The 18,728-nt window shown below is 35.4% G+C and overlaps 1 protein-coding gene across 3 annotated transcripts in view; it reads left to right on the top strand.

The window, feature by feature from the left end:
- Window positions 1-18,728, top strand: part of LOC149774755 (uncharacterized) — a 55,488-nt gene that overhangs the window by 22,661 nt on the left and 14,099 nt on the right. For all 3 annotated transcript variants that reach the window (XM_089944877.1, XM_089944876.1, XM_089944875.1), the window contains exons 7-10: window positions 1,872-1,999; window positions 9,683-10,258; window positions 13,394-13,424; window positions 16,276-16,338. In XM_089944877.1, coding sequence (XP_089801003.1) covers window positions 1,872-1,999; window positions 9,683-10,258; window positions 13,394-13,424; window positions 16,276-16,338 — 798 coding nt within the window. The remainder of the gene's footprint in view (window positions 1-1,871; window positions 2,000-9,682; window positions 10,259-13,393; window positions 13,425-16,275; window positions 16,339-18,728) is intronic.

Below are 18,728 nucleotides of genomic sequence, written 5' to 3' on the forward strand. Positions count from 1 at the left end.
CAATAGAATATCTTCTGTCTTAACAGCACAAAATTTGACCTTTCAAAAATCCAGAAGTTGTTTCTTTCTGTAACACCTCCCTGCCTTCCATTACACGTCATGAATGCGAAAAGTCAGATTCCTTCAATTGTCATAAATCTCATAAGGAACTTCTCTGCAAATTTAAGAACTGCTCAAGAAATTTCATCAACAGCTTGAAGGAAAAGATTGCTGCAGACATAATTAGAGGATATCAGGTGATCATCACTATTATCAGCATAAATCAGGGAAGTATAACTTGCCCCCAAAATATATCAAATGCAGACATATTTTAAATGCTATCATTTTTCCCAATTCACTATCATTGCTTCATTCACAACGTAATAAGAAGTTGGGAAACCCACTACTGACCAACATTTTCATCAAACAGACATAGCTGCTTACCTATGGTGGTAAAGGTAATGAAAAAGCACACCGCATGGCTACAATAGCCCTATCTGTACAACATTCTGATTTTAAAATATCATACACTGACATAAAACCTTATATAAAGAATGCATATTGCTTTAGAAAGTGGCACGAATAATGGAATGATGCTGTTAATAACAAGCTCTATGTTTTCCAATCTTCCTTAGGCAAATAGCCACCTTCCTACAGAAATACCCACAGGGACAAAGTAGTCATTGCTATAAAAAGAATTTGTCATAACCCACTCTTGCATATTAAAAGGGTACATTTCTTACAATTAACCCTTCACTATGACGCACTTTATGATAAGTTTTTTCGATCTCCAACCTACATGCAATCGTTACTACAGTGTTCAACATATGAAGGAACTTTATGATTTGGTAATGTGTTTTGTATTTTACATTTCTTGAAGAACTTGACATTTTGTAAGTTGAATTTTCATTTCACGATTGTACAACATTCTCTGTCCCATTCAACATTTGTGGTGGATAATCAATGTGGACAAGTCAGCGATTGTTCCTTCACAACATTTCATTCATCTGGTATTGAGTTGCTAACCAGTATCAGTCTAATCTGTTTTCCTCCCAGATGAATCAAAAATATTGTTTGAGCATTAGAGAGAGCTTCTTAACCAATATTGTGGTGAGGGAATTCCTAAAACCCTTTGGTCTCTTCAGTATGGTAGCAAATCATGCAGTTGGCACTTTTCTCAGGGTGTCCAATTTCTTGTTGATTAGATCAGCAGAGTAATATCTCAATGAAAATCAGGCGTGTCCTAATTCTGTTACAAAATAGAGAATGGTTAACAATGTGGATTTCCTTTGAAGCCTTACAACCAAAGGTCTCAAGCCTACAGGCATGCTCATCAGGTTAGAGAGCCCAATTTCTATCAGATTTCAAGATGGTCAGTGCCAAGTAGACACAACAAAAGTGAACCCATCATATCAAATTCTTGGAAATGAAAGCCTCATCACATTCCATCCTTGGCAGGACCATCTTCATTTAGTGATGTCCTGAAAATGTGGGACAGTTTAGTGGTGGTCAGATGTTCGGGGGAAAAAGGTGAAACAAAGTCACTTCAACCATGCATGTTCATGTTTATAATACACAATGTTGAATATTTCCTCTCCTTATTTTATCCATGAAGCACATGTCCAGCATGTGAGCACATGGGTTGAAATCTTGCACTTGTGCCATTGTGGTTGGTAGATAAAGTCTCAGTGTACTTTTCACTCATAAATAAGTTTAAAATCACAGAGAAATTTAAAGACTCTGATTTCAGTCCAGCATGTTAGCTAGAATCTGTGGCTCTTTCACACAGGTCAGAGTGAGTATTTGATGTGATGACTTGTGATTGAGTGATTGTTGTTTGAGTTAATGAAGTTTGACTGTAAATATTATATATTTCCTGATTGTTATTTTAGATGCCATCTGGATGAAGGAGAAAAATCCAGACTTCCATGACAATAAGGATCACCTGTTGCTTATCATGGAACAATTGAACATAATTGCCAAGACAAGATCCTACAATGAAGATGGAAAGGAGTTCAAGGTCTGTTAATACAAAGCTGAAATTTTAGTATTGCATTTGGTTTTGCATAAACCACGTTCTGTTGAGTAGACATATAGCATGTTTATGGACAGTGGCTGTTCCATTCCCTCTCTCCATATATCATAAAACTGATGGAGACTAAAGGAAAACTTGTCTGTACTTTATTATGTCAAATCAGATTTGGTATGAAAGAACAGAATATTAATAAAGGCTTACTGAAGTTCAGTTTTCACATTTCCAAATTGAACTGTAACTGTATTCTGGTCCTTACATGACAAATAAGTTTCTTTTGGCATCAATAACTATTGTCTTCCCTGAGTTCAAGAAACTTTGGGGACATAGTATCCCTCCTTCCATCTGTCATTCTTTTGTTTCTGCTTCATAACTTTAAAGCTGTTTGTGTCTTAGATGTGAACCTGGTTTGCTTTTACGTAATTGAAAAGTGTGTGACATATCTAGGAAGCATATTGTGGTGTGCGACACATTGTCTAGTGATAGTGCATAATTAGTGCGACACATTGTCTAGTGATAGTGCATAAGTAGTGCAACACATTATCTAGTGATAGTGCATAATTAGATAAAGATTCATCCCTTATCTCAAATGGCTTAAGGGTTAGGATGCTAATGGGAAAGTGTGATGCAAATGTTAAATACTTAGTCATGATCCTACACTTGATCTTGAAGATAGGACCCTCCAGTGTTGTTCCCACTATACCTTCTGTTGATATTTAAATGTAACAAATATCATAAACTTGTTCAGATTTAAGGTTATAGAACAGAAGATTAAGGCTGATCATGAACTTCAAATTTTGAGTGATTACCTAATCCTAAAAATAGCTACACATGTGATATGTCACACAAAGACATGATCAAGTCATTTTAAAATTCTAAAATGTCAAGATTGATAATTATGTTTTTGAATGAGCTGTAAAGTATTTGTCCGCATTTTGAGCTTGTAATCATGTTTTCTTTTTGCCTGTCATTTATGTTAAGAAACTGTAGTAAATATTTACTTGTCAGACATAGCTGCTAGACTGGTACTTGGCTTTTGTGGACCTGACAATCTTGGGTCTAACTGGTCCTGGACTAGTGAGTTAAAAACCAAATTTTCAGGCCTGGCACACATACCTACCTACCTACCCACCTACATACTACATACTTACATACATATATACTTCCATCCACCCATGTGACATTCACACTACTGTATGAGTGTCTAACAGGATTATTACTTTATGGGACAGGTGTTTATTGTGACATTCACACTACTGTATGAGTGTCTAACAGGATTATTACTTTATGGGACAGGTGTTTATTGTGACATTCACACTACTGTATGAGTGTCTAACAGGATTATTACCTTATGGGACGTGTTTAATGTGACATTCACACTATTGTATGAGTGTTTAACAGGATTATTACTTTATGGGACAGGTGTTTATTGTGACATTCACACTACTGTATGAGTGTCTAACAGGATTATTACTTTATGGGACAGGTGTTTATTGTGACATTCACACTATTGTATGAGTATTTAACAGGATTATTAATTTGTGGGACATGTGTTTAATGTGACATTCACACTACTGTATGAGTGTCTAACAGGATTATTACTTTATGGGACAGGTGTTTAATGTGACATTCACACTACTGTATGAGTATTTAACAGGATTATTAATTTGTGGGACATGTGTTTAATGTGACATTCACACTATTGTATGAGTGTTTAACAGGATTATTACCTTATGGGACATGTGTTTAATGTGACATTCACACTATTGTATGAGTGTTTAACAGGATTATTACCTTATGGGACGTGTTTAATGTGACATTCACACTATTGTATGAGTGTTTAACAGGATTATTAATTTGTGGGACATGTGTTTAATGTGACATTCACACTACTGTATGAGTGTCTAACAGGATTATTGCATTATGGGACAGGTGTTTAATGTGACATTCACACTATTGTATGAGTGTTTAACAGGATTATTAATTTGTGGGACATGTGTTTAATGCAACTTTAACACTACAGTATAAGTACCTACGCAGATGGTTATGAAATATGGAGTAGATATTCAGTGTGAATTTCTTATTACTCTTGCTAATAGTTTCAAACTCAAAAATGCATTTTACTTTTATGACAAAACTGTACTCAAGGTATGAATACTGCCCCCCGCCACACCCCCACCCCACCCCACCCCCCCCCCGCCGATTTTACAATGCCACTTTTACTATGAAATATCACATAGGGGACAATGATTTCTACAGGAATTGTTTTTACAGGGGAATTTCTCTAAATCACATTTTCATAAGGATGGATATTGAAGTTTAAATAATACACACTAAATAGGTTCAGTGTAAACGTTATTGTAAATATTAATAATCTTTGGCATAATGGGGCATACCCTGTCACATTGCTCTACATTGTTTCTGTAAGAATACCTCAGGAAGACAGACTTGGGGGTGTTTGTAGGTTTGTGAAAATTGTCCGACACCTGTATGTGGTGCCGCAAAGGGCTGATACGAAGTATATAGGGACACTGATAATGAAAAATCAATAAGTTTGATCCTGAGGATTGTTATGATAACAAACATTAGCCGATACATGCACCGTAGGAAGAGGGTATGAAGTATATGGTCATAATAGTTGAGTACATTTAAGTACTGATGCAAATTGTGGGTCAGAAGCAAAGTTGTGAACGCATGAAACTTGGCAATGGCCCAAAGTGAATGAAGCCCTGTGATTATCAAACAGTGTGATGGTAATGATGACCCACAGTTTAAGGAAATGTAAGGATAAGTAAAGATAATAATGATTTTGAATGTAATAACGTGGAAAGCACATAAACTAGGTTTGAAACACATGATCATCCTTATGTGCCTAAATGTATCATTATTAGATATATGTATTAGATAACCAGTTAGGAAGTCACATGTCCACTCATTGAAGATACAGCTGAAAAGACAATGTTGCTTAAGATGAGAAAATAAATGATTGGCATGTACAGCTATACAACATCTCTGAAGTGTTCCAAAACTGAATGATGGTATCAGCAAGTATTGAAACAGAATAGGACATTGATCAACACAAGTGTGAGCTGACAAATGACGCACATGCTGTGACATCTGCCCATACACAGCTGACAAATGAAGCACATGCTGTGACATCTGCCTATACACAAAGCTAACACTATTGGGGTGCACCTGAATATATCTACAACATATATTAGAAGACCATCGACCCAAGATTGGATCAGATGGTCTGGAATTCCAGCCTTTGCAGCACTGGTAACTGGTAGCTGCCCCCATGTGGAAGGTGTATCCATTATAGTGATATGAATCATAACCTAACCTGAACAAAACAGCCTTAATGGTAGCAATAAAGATAGTTCTACTTAAGGTGCAACCATTGTCCATGAGGAACAGTTGATCACAAAGGAGAGTTCCAGCTAATATCCAAATACGGTGGAATTTTCTCATCACATCGCAGGGTGTGACAGCATGTGACAAAATAAATCTAAACATTTGAGAGTTCATGTAAAGAGTATGAACAAACAACATCTGAAAGTGCCAAAATTCAAAAAATGCTTGAAGCCAGTTCTGTACACTGACCTAATATTATCGGACACAGAAAAACTCAAACTCCAGCACATGTTGTCTCAAAATAGAATGAATTCTGAATTCAAGGGGTACACAATATCCAAAATCATTTGAATTCCTTGTCACATAATGCCAGTGTGAAACCGAAGTGTTGTAAGATAGTCACGTCTTCAATGAACCCATATGATGTGCTCTTCAATGAACCCGTATGAAGTTCTGTGCCATATGATATGGATGGCTCTATTGGTCTGTGTACCCATGAGACTTCTGAACTGTCTGCACTATATCCATAAACGTGTTTATTCCATGTCACAGAACACCAGTGGAAGAATGTGTTGTAAGATGGTCACATCCTCAATGATGTGGATGGCTGTATCGATCTGTGCACCCATGAAACCTGAAAGCAGAATAATTGGAAAGCAGAACCAGGCAGTAGAAAGTGCTGTGAAAATGTGTAGAAATACCGAAGTCAGCACTGAATTACAAAGTAGAAATTCTATCGCTCAGGCAGATGTATTAACAACATCTCACTGCCACCTATCTAAGATCCGAACAAGACTGTCCGATAAAGCCAGCTTAGTATCCTCCATTTTTGCTCCAATCCTAAAACTATGAGTCTTGAATAATTGAGGATTACAATCACATAGCAAGAGCAGTGTGGGCAAGGATTGGTTCAGCTGCTTAGTTATGTGAAACCCTTTCCTTGGTAAGGAAGCATGGGTCCAAATGACAACCCAGCAGTTGTAAACATTGACATAGTGCATGGATAGTGCACTGGTCCTGTCATTATTTTTAAGGGTGGCCATGACACGTACGGCAATAAAGGGTACTCTTGGAGTGTTGTAGTAAACTCAACAACTAAACAATTGTCACTGATCTGAACCTGAGAGAACTGAAGTTAAGTTTGGGTTTATGCAACCAGGTTGTCATTTCCCCTACCCACAGGAATGCCCAAAATGCAAGTTGAAACATGGACTTAAATAGAGCCACATGGAAGGCATTGTGATAGAGTCATGGCAGGACAGGAATTGGCATTTTGTATACATTATCAGTTGGTAGTCTGGCATCTGTGTGCTGTAAAAGTTTATGAAGCAATTGCAGAAGTTTTGAATAAGAAAGGAGTTGGTTGGATCAGGGAGGGATAATGTTCAGTCTGTGCACATAGCCAATAGCCATGACATAGGAAGGTTTGGTAGACAGAGCATAGTGTTTTGCGAAAAGATACAAAATGAAAAGTGCCAAATTGGTGCTTGAAACATGGAAATTGCTGTGGAGTTTTATCGTTAAATTGATGTAGTGTATTCAACTGCACTTGAAACCTCCATCGAACATGGAAAGAGCACTTTGTGGTAAAATTAAACAAAATTACACTCTGTTTGTAATATTGGTAGTTCCGGAACCTGTTCTGTGATTTCTTCTGCTTAAGGTGGGTTGCAGATCCCTGCACTTTTTCATATCCGGGCAGTATCAATGCATAGTTATGACCACCAAGGTGAAAACAGCCTCCATTATTCTAGGTGACTGTACAATATGGCAGAAAGAAGTAGAAAAGACGGTGATATCATGCTGACTGAACCTAGAAGATGAGAGCTGGAGGAATCAGTGAACCTTCTTTAATTTGTTAGCGATGATTCAGATGCACTATCTCCATGAACGGCAAGGACTCCACTGCATATCCATTTATTCTTTTAACAAACTTGGTTGAAGTTAGCTCAAACGCCAAATGGGTCTGAGATTATGTTGCAACTGTGACAGAAGGGGTGGCAGTTGCCTTCCCCTAGTGTTGCTTTGTTGTCAAAACGGTCATCCGTCAGCAATAACTCTGGATGTCTAAAGAATAGCATGTCCGATGGATCCGTGCTTCCCTCGTGCCAATATTCCTAGAGTCAATCAAGGAGTGAATACTTTCGGCCAACATAGCCATGATATTTGCAATGCCACCACCACATAACTGTCAATCCATTAGGCTTTATTGAAGGTAGTTCCGGTTGCGCATGGGGGAATTTGTCTGTTCTGAGAATTGGCTGATTATATCAATGTTGCTGCTACATTCCCCCACCCCCCCCCAAAAAAAATGAATTAAGCATTTCCTTTATCCCCAGCTGAAATGAATGCTTTGTCTAGAAAATATTTGTCTTATATTGGGCAGAGACTAATTCTCCATTAGTGTCAAGTCATATTTAGCCATTAATGGCGAACAAGAGGGTCGACTCTACTGTAACGGCTGTCTTAATGAAGGAATTTATCTCTACAGGCTGTATGACTGATGCCCTGACACAATCATCTGATTGGTTCAACATGACAACGTATCTAAGTTTAGTTACTAGATTGTTAACATATATTAGCTGCAATGACATCATATCTGGGCAGAGAAACCATAGTAGACAAAGATAGTCCCAGCAAGGGGCCAGAGAAGGATGCACTGTGTATTACTTAAACTACATTTAATCAATTAAATTATAATTTTTACTTTGTACCCGTGTGACTTTATATTATGACTCTACATCTTTCACTCATTGTGTGTCATCTGCCTGTCAAAATTTGCTTGTTATGAATATCATTTGTACACCTTCAGTTCATAATATTGGTCTACACCTGTCATTCATTGTGTCATCTGGTTGTCAACAGCTGCTTGCTACCACTAAATCTGGAACCCACAGTTATGATCTAATCTCAGTCATACTTGGAATATATCCAGTAATCTATACACACCTTCTAAAGACATTGATAGAATCAAATAATCTATAGACACCTTCTAAAGACACTGAAAAGATCTAATAATATATACACAACTTCTAAAGATACTGATATCATCTAATAATATGTACACACCTTATAAAGATACTGAAAAGAATTAATAATCAATACACACCTTTTAAAGACACATGCAAAGATCTAATAAATGAACAAACCTATAATGACACTGAAAAGATAAAAAAATCTATAGATGCCTTCTAAAGACACTGAAAAGATCTAATAATCTATACACACCTTATAAAGACACTGAAAAGATCTAATAACATGTAAACACCTTCTAAAGACACTGGTAAGATCTAATAATATGTGCACACGTTATAAAGACATTGAAATAAGCTAATAATCTATACACACCTTCTAAAGACACCGAAAAGATGTAATAATCTATACACACTTTATTAAGACACTGAAAAGATCTAATAATCTATACACACATTCTAAAGCAGTGCTGTCCAACCCGTGGGCCACATGCGGCCCGCAGGCTGATTTTGAATGACCCACCAGAACTTGCGTAGCTATATAGTTCTTGCTTTTCAGTTTTCTGCTGCAGCCCTCAACTTCAAGAAAAAACATTTTTCAGTGGCCCATGGTGTCAAAAAGGTTGGACAGCACTGTTCTAAAGATACTGAAAAGATCTAATAATATGTACACACCTTATAAAGACATTGAAAGGATCTAATAATCTATACACACCTTCTGAAGACACTGAAAAGATCTAATAATCTATACACATCTTATAAAGACACTGTAAAGATCTAATAATCTATACACACCTTTAAAGACAAAAGAAAAGATCTAATAAATGTACAATCCTTATAAAGACATTGAAAAAATCAAATAATCTATTCACACCTTCTAAAGACACTGAAAAGATCTAATAATATATACACACCTTCTAAAGACACTGGTATGATCTAATAATATATACACACCATATAAAGACACTGAAAAGATCTAATAAATGTACAATCCTTATAAAGACACTGAAAAGATCAAATAATCTATACACCCCTTATAAAGACACTGAAAAGATCTAATAATCTAGACACACCTTATGAAGACACTGAAAAGATCTAATAATCTATTCACACCTTCTAAAGCAGTGCTGTCCAACCCGTGGGCCACATGCGGCCCACAGGCTGATTTTGAATGACCCACCAGAACTAGCGTAGCTATATAGTTGTTGCTTTTCAGTTTTCTGCTGCGGCCCTCATGGAGATAAAGGATTCATTTATGTTTCCTCATATGGGGCTTTATTATTAAAAATGAAACATTTATCTCCCTGACAATTTTCACATTAAAATGAATCCTTTTACTTTTTAGGAGGAGAATTACTTTCTTGCTCCATGCATGCTCCGTCAGAAAACTCCCAGAGAGGTCATCTGCCCATTACCACACCCTCAGATGGAAAGCTCCTCAGTCCTATGTTTCCTGTTCGTGGGAAAATATTTGCCCTCTCCCATTTTCCATAGACTTCTTGCTGCCTGCGTTGCACACTGGCCAATAGCCACAAAGAAGAAAGAGGAGACACTAGAGAATCTGATCTTCTGTGGGTGTGGTGTTTTTCAGCTGGACCATTATCACAAACTGACCCTTCATGTTAAGGACTACATCATATTTATGAGGGTCACAAGAATGGGCATCAAAGACAGAACGCCATCTTCAAAATTGTGCATTGGGGTCAGAGAGTTTGTCACTAACACTCTCATCAAGATCATTGGTTATCTGGGCCAGAGTCTGAAGTTTGAGTACTTCATGCAGTGTCCTGAATACAATGGAGAAAGTATCAACAGTCTGATTCCTGTGTCCCTGCTCAGTGAGAATGCAGAAGTATGTTGTGAACTCCATGACAATATGATTGAGTCATGCAAACTGTTGAAGTTTTGGTTTGAGGATATGGTGAGTACAAGTGAAGTCCTTTAGAGATCTCCTCAATGCAAAAGTATAAAAATGTTAAAACTGAAACAGAGATACATGTTGAAATAGATATTAGACATGCAGGATAGATGTGTTTTGCTGTACCACATTGTAAATGATAAGAATATGAATTACACAAAGAGAGTTTATGTCTGCTTAAAGAGAAACATATACCCTTGTAAAATCCAAACTTTTACAGACATTAATCACTTCATAGCTGGATATCATAATAGATTTTTAAAAATGGGAGAAAAAGCAACATTAAACTCGTCATATTGCCATATTTTAAACAATATTAATATGAAGTATTATCTAAAGACTTCTTGTGATATCCTGGCTGGTGAGATAATGAACCTGGTTATGATTTGACTTGTGTTAATACAGTGAGCTTACAAAAGCTTGTTGTCACTAATCTTCTTGAATGGATAACTGTTTTGACACATACTTGCCTTAATCCCATACCAAAATATGTTGGTTTTTTTTTTCATACTCAAAATGTGTTCTGTGGTCCCATGAGGTGCCAGTGACCAAAATGGTGATGTCATCCAACTGACAATAAAGCCATTATTATTTAAACCTTCAGAAAATGAATGGAAATTCAAATCTTAAAGTATTTTTTCTGTCTCGTTTAAACATTTAATACACATACAAAAATGAATAGTTGGTAGAGTTAATATTGTCAGTCATCACTGCCATACACATACACCTATGTGCAAATGCTCACATGATCACAACCACATTATATAAAAACATAGACTTGGAGGTCTCGCTAGGATTTTAAAACTAGGAGTGCAGGACTCCTACTTTGGAAAAAAGCAGGAATCCCTCCAGCAAAAGTTGCATTTCCTTCCCAGAAGCGTATTGGGCATACCTGAAGTGGCTAAATTTCCAGATGAGTAGAACCAGTGGTTGCCGTTGAGTTTAATTTTCTAACTTCTTTATACCAGTGACATATAAATCTTGTTTGCCCATTAAAGTTAGAGTGAATTATGTCAGGCAAAGGAAACGTCTTACTCCATGCTCAAAGCTAAACATCACACATAGTGTTCTATATGACATATCAGTTCTAGCAACTTCTAGTACTCTGACAACATGTACATCTGGGGATCTTCCAGTTACTGAATTTTCTCATTGTAAATATAATCACAGATAAAATGATCATTTGATCAACACATTTTCAACCTCAGCAGATGGTTGAAGCAGGACTGGCAAGCCCTTGAATTTGCCATCTGGCAAATGTATGCGTACGGAGGACTCCTGTATAAGTGATTTTCTGCGTCCCATGTAAAATAAATTGCATCCAAATACGCATGATTGTTTCCAAGACCACTGCCACTTCTTTAAATACATTACCCAATACCTTACTACTACTACCTCCAGCCCTCCCAGGCTAAAAACATTTAGCCAAAGGTCGGGCAGAGTGATGTACCCTTGGTAAAGGTATTGGCACCAAACCACATTAATATGTCAATTATTATGTCTCTCATTACGTGAGACATTGCAAACATCCACTGCCATGTTTTCGGAAGTTCATTCATATAAACAAACTTTTGCTTAATTTTCAGAGACTTTTATGAGTGGTTATTATTGTGATCATAATATATGGATTCATTCATTGACTCCGGGTTGATTTGTACCCTTATTAAGTAAACGTTATGTGATCTGACTTCAGGACATGAGTTCCTGAAATGTCAAGGTGACTTAATTCCTGATTGGTCAGTGTAAAACATATGACATTGTTTACAGCTTCATGCCATTCTAGGATGAATATGTATTGTCCATTTGTGTTGCGTGTTTAAAAATTAAGCATACCTAGTATTAATATCAGTCTTAGAAAATGTTTAGATGTGTTTGCTTGAGAGATTCGTTTCTTTAAATCAATCATTTATAGGAATTACATAGTGCTCAGATCACTTGGAATTAAGGTTATTTTAGAATTAATTTAATTCATTTAAAGACATTTTAGGATTATATCGCTGTGATGCATCAGTACATGTATTGGTACATCATTACAGTAGTGCACATTATTTACAATACCACTGGAACTCATTTGGAAAACTCAGTACATTTTGACTTGATATAACATTTTAGGACTATTCAGGATTTCATTCATCTTCATGGTTTGTGCTCTTATTTTTACTTTGTTTCAGAACATAGGGTTATAACAATGTGTACTGGGACAGGTAGTTCAGAAAATAGTTTTGTTTTCCCAGACAAAGATGTCTACGGAAATAAATTAGTGGTTTCATCCCCATAACTATCAATGCCTTGTATTCCACATAAATAAGTATTACATAATAAATCAGAATAAAGTCCACATAAGCATTACATAATAAATCAGAATATAGTCCACATAAATAAGCATTACATAATAAATCAGAATATAGTCCACACAAATAAGAATTATATAATAATCAGAATAAAGTCCACATAAGTATTACATAATAAATCAGAATAAAGTCCACATAAGCATTACATAATAAATCAGAATATAGTCCACATAAATAAGTATTACATAGTAAATCAGATCAGTCCACATAAATAAGCATTACATAATAAATCAGAATATAGTCCACATAAATAAGCATTACATGATAAATCAGAATATAGTCCACACAAATAAGAATTATATAATAATCAGAATAAAGTCCACATAAGTAAGCATTACATAATAAATCAGAATATAGTCCACATAAGTAAGCATTACATAATAAATCAGAATACAGTCCACATAAATAAGCATTACATAATAAATCAGAATATAGTCCACACAAATAAGAATTATATAATAATCAGAATAAAGTCCACATAAGTAAGCATTACATAATAAATCAGAATATAGTCCACATAAATAAGCATTACATAATAAATCAGAATATAGTCCACATAAGTAAGCATTACATAATAAATCAGAATACAGTCCACATAAATACGCATTACATGATAAATCAGAGTACAGTCTACACAAATAATCATCACATACTAAGCATAGAATTCACAAAATTAAGCAATTACATACTAAATTAGCATATAGTCCATTGGCAACAAATATGAAAGATACATCTAATCTTTATACTAGTTAAATTTTTCTCATGATTTACTTTATCTGCATTTCAGGGGAATCTAGGAGGAAAAGGAGGAAATACAGGTAAGCAAGAGAAAGTGTAAGATGCTTCAGTCTCCTTAGCAGAAGTCTTACTATTTATTTTAGTGTCCCAGGAATGGATAAGGCAGTATTCTTTCGGCAAGTCTTCTTGTCCCAGGAATAGATAAATTAATATTCATTTGGTAGGTCTTCAGTATATATATATATATATATATATATATATATATATATAATTCTCGGTGGTTTTGAAAGACAGCATTCTCTATACCTTGCACATTAGATAGACAAGCAAGACGATGCAATGTAGATTAGGAAATTGAAAGAGAGCATTCTCCATATGTTGCACATTAGATAGACAAGCAAGACAATGCAGTGTAGATTAGGGAATTGAAAGAGAGCATTCTCCATACCTTGCACATTAGATAGACAAGCAAGACGATGCAGTGTAGATTAGGAAATTGAGAGAGAACTCTAAATTTATGGATGTTAAATCATTAGGCCTAAGTGTCCATGAGAAAAGTTTTTGCTTTTATCAAAGAGGAAAACTTATGAAAGCACAGAAGGAACAATGACTTTTAGGGGTTAGTAGGGAATAATATTTTCTCATTGTAGCATTGTTCTCTCTAATAAAATATTTCTTGTGATAGCCATATTAGATAAATAAAATGGAATTTGTCATTAGAAATTAATGTTTCCTCCAATGATTATTTCCTTGCCTTCTGATAGATAAATGTAACTCACTTTTGTTATGATTCAAACTGGTAACGACCATTTATAAATGTTTACAATAGGGTAATTATCAGAGCTGTGGTCCCCAGATTTATTTTGTGTCATATTATATTGTACCTTCCTTATTGCTTAATCTGCGTGATAAAAATGTGCCTGGGAGATAATTAGGCTTAAAGTCATTTAGAACCCTAGAGGTAATATTTCTGATCCAATTTATATCAGACTTGGAATTACAGTTTGTAACATTGGAATTCTTGACATAGTTTGCTCATCCTTAATACAAAGCATCCTGGCAGGAAGACCTTATACCTTCAAACAGTATGGCATTTATTAAAATTAAGAAGACCACTAAGTAAAATTTTATCAAAAAAACTACCAAATACAATTGGACATACTAAATATAACTCGAGGGATCCAGGAACAGAGAGCTTTCAGTGTGTACAACTGACATTAAACAGCATTAAAATTAAACCACATGACTAAAAATGGGGCCCCGAGTGGCCAAGTGGTCTAAAGTGCTGACCGTTACAGATCACTCCCATCTCACCTCTGTCTGTATGGGTTCGAGTCGGGTTCGGCCAATGTGGGTATGTGAGAAAGCTTGCCAGTAGCTTCTTGTTTCCGGGGTTTTCCCCGGTTCTTCCTCCACCAATAATACTGGCTGCCATATATGGCCTATCTTGTGTTGAAAAATGGCATTAAACCCCACAACAACAACAACAACAATATGACTGAAAACAAAAACAACCCAAAAACTTTAATCAGTTGATTCACAATTATTTCTCAAGAGAATTTTACAAATCTGGCATAAGACCCTTGTGTAATGGGCTTGAATTTTGTGCTCGTGATGTCTATCCACCATACAATATGACCACATTTAATTCAATAGAAAAACATGTAAATGACATTTGAAGAACTGAGCAACATAATTATGCTAACTCTTGCAGAAAGCACCCCAACATTAAGGGCTTTCACATTTCTAGAAATGATCACAAGTCACTGTTGCTAAACAGAAGTAAAAACTTAAAAGGATTTGTTCTCAGAAATTGTTCAACAGAAATTGGCTACGTTTGTCAGAAAGTAATCTAGTATCAACAGCTTTATGCATAAATTACTTATACAGAGCTGTCAAATATGGCCATTGTTATTAAAATTGAACAACGCTTTAAAAAGCTTCTCATAATCACCCAACACAATTTGTGCAAATTTTACTAAATTTATTATATCATAAGGGGCTTTTAAGTGTATGTTCTTAAACTAAGAGACTAACTTTGAAATAGTTATTGGTATAACAATTGCAATCAGCAGATGAAATTTCAGTAGAAAACATGCTACTGACAGAGAATTTCTAGACCAACTGAACCCCGGCCGAGTCATACCAAAAACTTTCAGAAATGGTACTAACAGCTGCCTTTGCTATGTGCTCAGCATTAAAAGGTTATTGTTAGGACTGGTCAGTCTGTTAGAGATTATGTAGTTAAGGTTTGTATATTTCTATGTTGTCATTTAGTGTTGTACCCTACATTAGTGTCCTATCTTTATAGTGATTTTAGTAATTTGTTTTCCATCACCCTTTTGTTTCCATTCTATAGTGTCAAACACTCTCCTTCAGCTTTAGTGAAGAAACTTAGTATATTTATGTATTATTGTTCAAACATGACTTGCGTACTTTATTGGGGGTTTCATATTCATCAGCTTGGTGAATTGTCATTATTTTAAGTTTTCCATCAAACTGTCCTTTCCACTCTTTAATGTCTGAGTAGTAACTCTACATTTCTATCACAAGAGCCGAAGCCAATTTCACCATTGTATACTTTTGATGACCTCATCACAGTAGACATTTTACAAAATGTCTCTAAATTTGTTTGTTAAATCTTCAATGTAAGTTGCACTTTTAAGCTCAATAGATAACTGAGTAGCTTGTTGTAATGTGAGATCTCTTCGTGTGTAAGATATGTTTCTTTAAGTTATAGCTGACTAGCTTGTTTTATTGATAGATATCTCTTTGTGTGTATTAATGCAGCACATTCATCAATAGTTGACTAGCATGCATGGATAGATAATCTAATTGTTTAAAACATCGCTCTCTTCAGGTAATAGATGGCTAGCTTGTTGTATCGTTAGATAAATCTATTTTTCTTTAAGACACCATTTTCTTATTCAGCTAAACAAGACCTGATCCTGCCTCAAGTCCAAGATGTGAGAGCTAGAACATTGAAAATTCCAGGTAAACCTTATCAGTCAAAAAGTATCAACTGTCTTCTTCCTGTATGAATTAAATACTGTACTGATAGTTAGCATATATGGCTTTATGGTTCTGTATCCATATATGGTCATGTGCTGTCCATCATGCATCTGGCTTTATGGTATTGTTCTGTATCCATATATGGTTATGTGCTGTCCATCATGCATCTGGTTTTATGGTATGGTTTTGTATCCATATATGGTTATGTGCTGTCCATCATGCATCTGGTTTTATGGTATTGTTCTTTATCCATATATGGTTACGTGCTGTCCATCATGCATCTGGTTTTATGGTATGGTTTTGTATCCATATATGGTTATATGTTGTCCATCATGCATCTGGTTTTATGGTATGGCTTTGTATTCATATATGGTTATGTACTATTCATCATACATCTGGCATTATGGTATGGTCCTGCGTCCATGGACTTATTTCTGTCAGATTAAAACAAAATTATGAATACCCACTTTCCGTCTATAAATTAGCATCAGGTCACAAATTCACAAAGTTTGAAATCTGCCCCTCCTTGGCAATTCCATACTAATAATTGTATGCCATCACTATGTTCAGACTCTGATATGTCAATATAAAGGAGATATTCTCAAACTGTTCCTCCTGTATAAATTAAATACTGATCATTTAATAATCACTTTTATGTGAAGGTTTTATGTTGCTTTATTTCTTGTCTTCTTTTTCTTTTATTAAACTTTCGGTTTATCCCACTGGGAAATATGTTAAATTTAATTATGATGGTGGCTACTTTGTGTTCAACCCTTACCACTGATAGACCTTAAAAAGATGAAAGGACCATCAAGGTGATATGTGTATCTATGATATGTCAAATTGTAGGCTGTGTCTCATGAATCATATCAATACTCACTTTTGTATCATTTCACCAAGTAAATAGATTAATTTCATCAAGCTGTTGGCTGACTTTAATTATGATCGAGACATGCATATATCTTTGAGTTGGTCTTGTGCTGGATATAGAGATTTTAAATCACTTTTGAGACTGTTGCTAATTTGCTGTTGATCAAATTTGTTAAATAGGCCTTCGCCATCACATTATTGGTTGAGAATCATTGCGACTGAAACTCAAGCACATTATTTGATATGATGTGAACTTGTATCTGATAGACTGTGCCTGTTAACAATATATCAAGCATCAGATTGATGTGATGGCATTTGATTGACTGAGGTTGTTAACAATATATCAGGTACCTGATTGATGTGATGGCATTTGATTGACTGAGGTTGTTAACAATATATCAAGTACCTGATTGATGTGATGGCATATGATTGACTGAGGTTGTTAACAATATATCAAGTACCTGATTGATGTGATGGCATCTGATTGACTGAGGTTGTTAACAATATATCAAGTACCTGATTGATGTGATGGCATATGATTGAGGTGGCGCTATACAGTTTCGCATTTTGCATAGGGTTAGGAATTTAAAGAAAAAGAATGTCCCCGGCTTTCCTCACTGGTTATACTGGCTATTTAAAAAAGACCTTGTATATCTTAGGTATAATGCAAAGAACCTTTAATTCCCTTTATTTTGGTGTATGATTGATGGGTGTACTATGGGTTATAGAGTATACAGCTTGGCCTTACTTCAAATGTGCACCTTTCAAAAAAGTGCTAGCTCTACTTGGTCATTTTCACTTCCTGAACTTCAGAGGTCAATTGTATAAAAAAGAGCCGATAACTTTTTTTACATTTTATATATTTGGTAATTCATTCATTGCACTTTCAGAAGCTGGTATTGTCTAGTCTGGCAAAATTCATTTTCCCTATTTTAATAGCTGCTATGTATAGTGTACTTTAGACTAATTCAGACTGATTTTTTAACACAAGGGAGCAGTCATTTTAGTTAGCAGTGTGCTTAAATCATGTAAAATTTCCAAAAGTACAATATCCAAAAGAAATATCATCCACATTACATTAATGTAGCATAGAGGTATGCAAACGTTCTCTCCACTGTGCATGTTTTAAATGCGAACTACTTCACCTTACATACGTCACTCTCTCAAAAGTACATATTATCTGGTGAGCGCCACCATAAAGAAGATGTAGGTATTATTTTTTTATGATTTAATTATGTTTATATGGCTGAAACATTTAAGTCGCAAGCATCAAAACAATCCTTATGAATAATTCTCCTGCCTTTTTCCCCACAGAACAGTATTTATGAGTGTCAGAGTCTCTAACAAGTCCAGCCTACCCCCCCCCCATGATAAAAGTGAGCTATTTTAAGAATGCACATTACATTTTGTAAACATAGCAACCAATGTTATGCTGAATGACAGGAACATGAAACTAGCCAGAATTATTTCTGAGATATCAACAATGAAGTTTACAATTAGAA

This window comes from Sinohyriopsis cumingii, unplaced genomic scaffold (genome assembly GCF_028554795.1).
Source record: "Sinohyriopsis cumingii isolate HCF-2022 unplaced genomic scaffold, ASM2855479v2 utg000160l, whole genome shotgun sequence".
In the NCBI taxonomy this organism is placed as follows: Eukaryota; Metazoa; Mollusca; class Bivalvia; order Unionida; family Unionidae; genus Sinohyriopsis; species Sinohyriopsis cumingii.